Below are 1,233 nucleotides of genomic sequence, written 5' to 3'. Positions count from 1 at the left end.
GGTTAAGCCATGGGAAGCATCAGTTTCCTCCTCCATCTTTCTCTGCTGTGAGGCGTGGGCCGAGAATGTCAGTGATGATGATAATGCGATAAAATGGCCCAGACGCTGTGAGTTCAATGAGCTGGATTGTTTTTGTGATAGCAGTGAGCTATTATGGTGTTGTGATCTAAGGTGCAATTCTACTTCAACGCCATATAATCGTCTACTTGGGAATGTTGGAGTTCATCCTACTCATCCCAGAAGAACTATACCCTCTAAGGAACTTGATTCCTTGTATAGGGGTACAGTTATGGTCAAGAAGTTCCTCAATGACATTCCCGAGAAATGGAAGGATGTCAAAGTGAGATTCTCTACGGATTCGGAAATAACGATCCATCGGTTACGAGCCTATGCGAAGAATTCTCATGGTCGACTTAGTCTTGGGGCATATGAGCTAAATAGGCTTGCTAAGATCTACGACTTTTTGACTCCATTAGGCTCTGTAGTCCTTCACATTCAGGGCAAGTATAATCCTTCAGACTGTCCGACCCGGCCCCCAGCAAGTGTGATGAATACTAACAATATTGCTATTGGAGTCCAACTTGCTGAAGAACAAAATTTTAAGTTCGATGCAAGGTCTATTGATGTGACGTCTACAGTAGCAACGGCTCAAAAGGCGGATCCGACTATTTGTGGATTATATGAGAAGGTGAAGAAGGGTGCTACTCTGCAGAAACCCGAAAATCGGGGTTTGTGTATCGGTCAGAGTAACAAATTGTTATGTAGACGTACGTTACTCTGGACTACTGATCAGGATGAGCAAGTTGTTGATGTTGGTGGTGAAAGGATAGTAATACCCGAGTCTGATCATCAACTACAGGACTACTTGGTTCGAAGGTATCATGTTCATGGAGGCATTGCTCAAAACTTGAGGAGACTTACCGCTAAGTTCGTGTTCAGAGGTCTGAAGGGTCAATGCAAGCAGTTCAATCAGCAATGTCTCATTTGTGATAAAATGCGAAGAGATGCAGGAGCTCGCAAAGCAATAGGTAGTGCTCCTTTGTGACAGTCAAATTTGGAACCATGGGAAGTTGTTTGTATAGACATTTGTGGTCCTTACTGCCCTGTACAAGATGATGACTCTTCCTGTCGATATTATCTTTCGGCAACGTGTGCGGTTACTAAAGTCACCAGAGCTGTTCCTATACCCAATAGGCTTTCATCTACACTAATATCAGCAGTTAAGCATGTGTT

At 43.6% G+C, this 1,233-nt stretch overlaps 1 protein-coding gene across 1 annotated transcript; it reads left to right on the top strand.

The window, feature by feature from the left end:
- Positions 1-499: 499 nt before the first annotated feature.
- Positions 500-1,045, top strand: Pmar_PMAR026643 (hypothetical protein; the record flags this gene model as incomplete). The annotated part of the gene is made up of 1 exon (XM_002778499.1): positions 500-1,045. A coding segment is annotated over one exon (546 nt), but the record flags the coding sequence as incomplete, so codon positions are not given.
- Positions 1,046-1,233: the final 188 nt, after the last annotated feature.

This window comes from Perkinsus marinus (assembly GCF_000006405.1).
Source record: "Perkinsus marinus ATCC 50983 genomic scaffold scf_1104296948888, whole genome shotgun sequence".
Taxonomy (NCBI): Eukaryota; Perkinsozoa; order Perkinsida; family Perkinsidae; genus Perkinsus; species Perkinsus marinus.
Note: the sequence above shows the minus strand (reverse complement) of the source record. Positions and strands in the feature narration are given on the sequence as shown.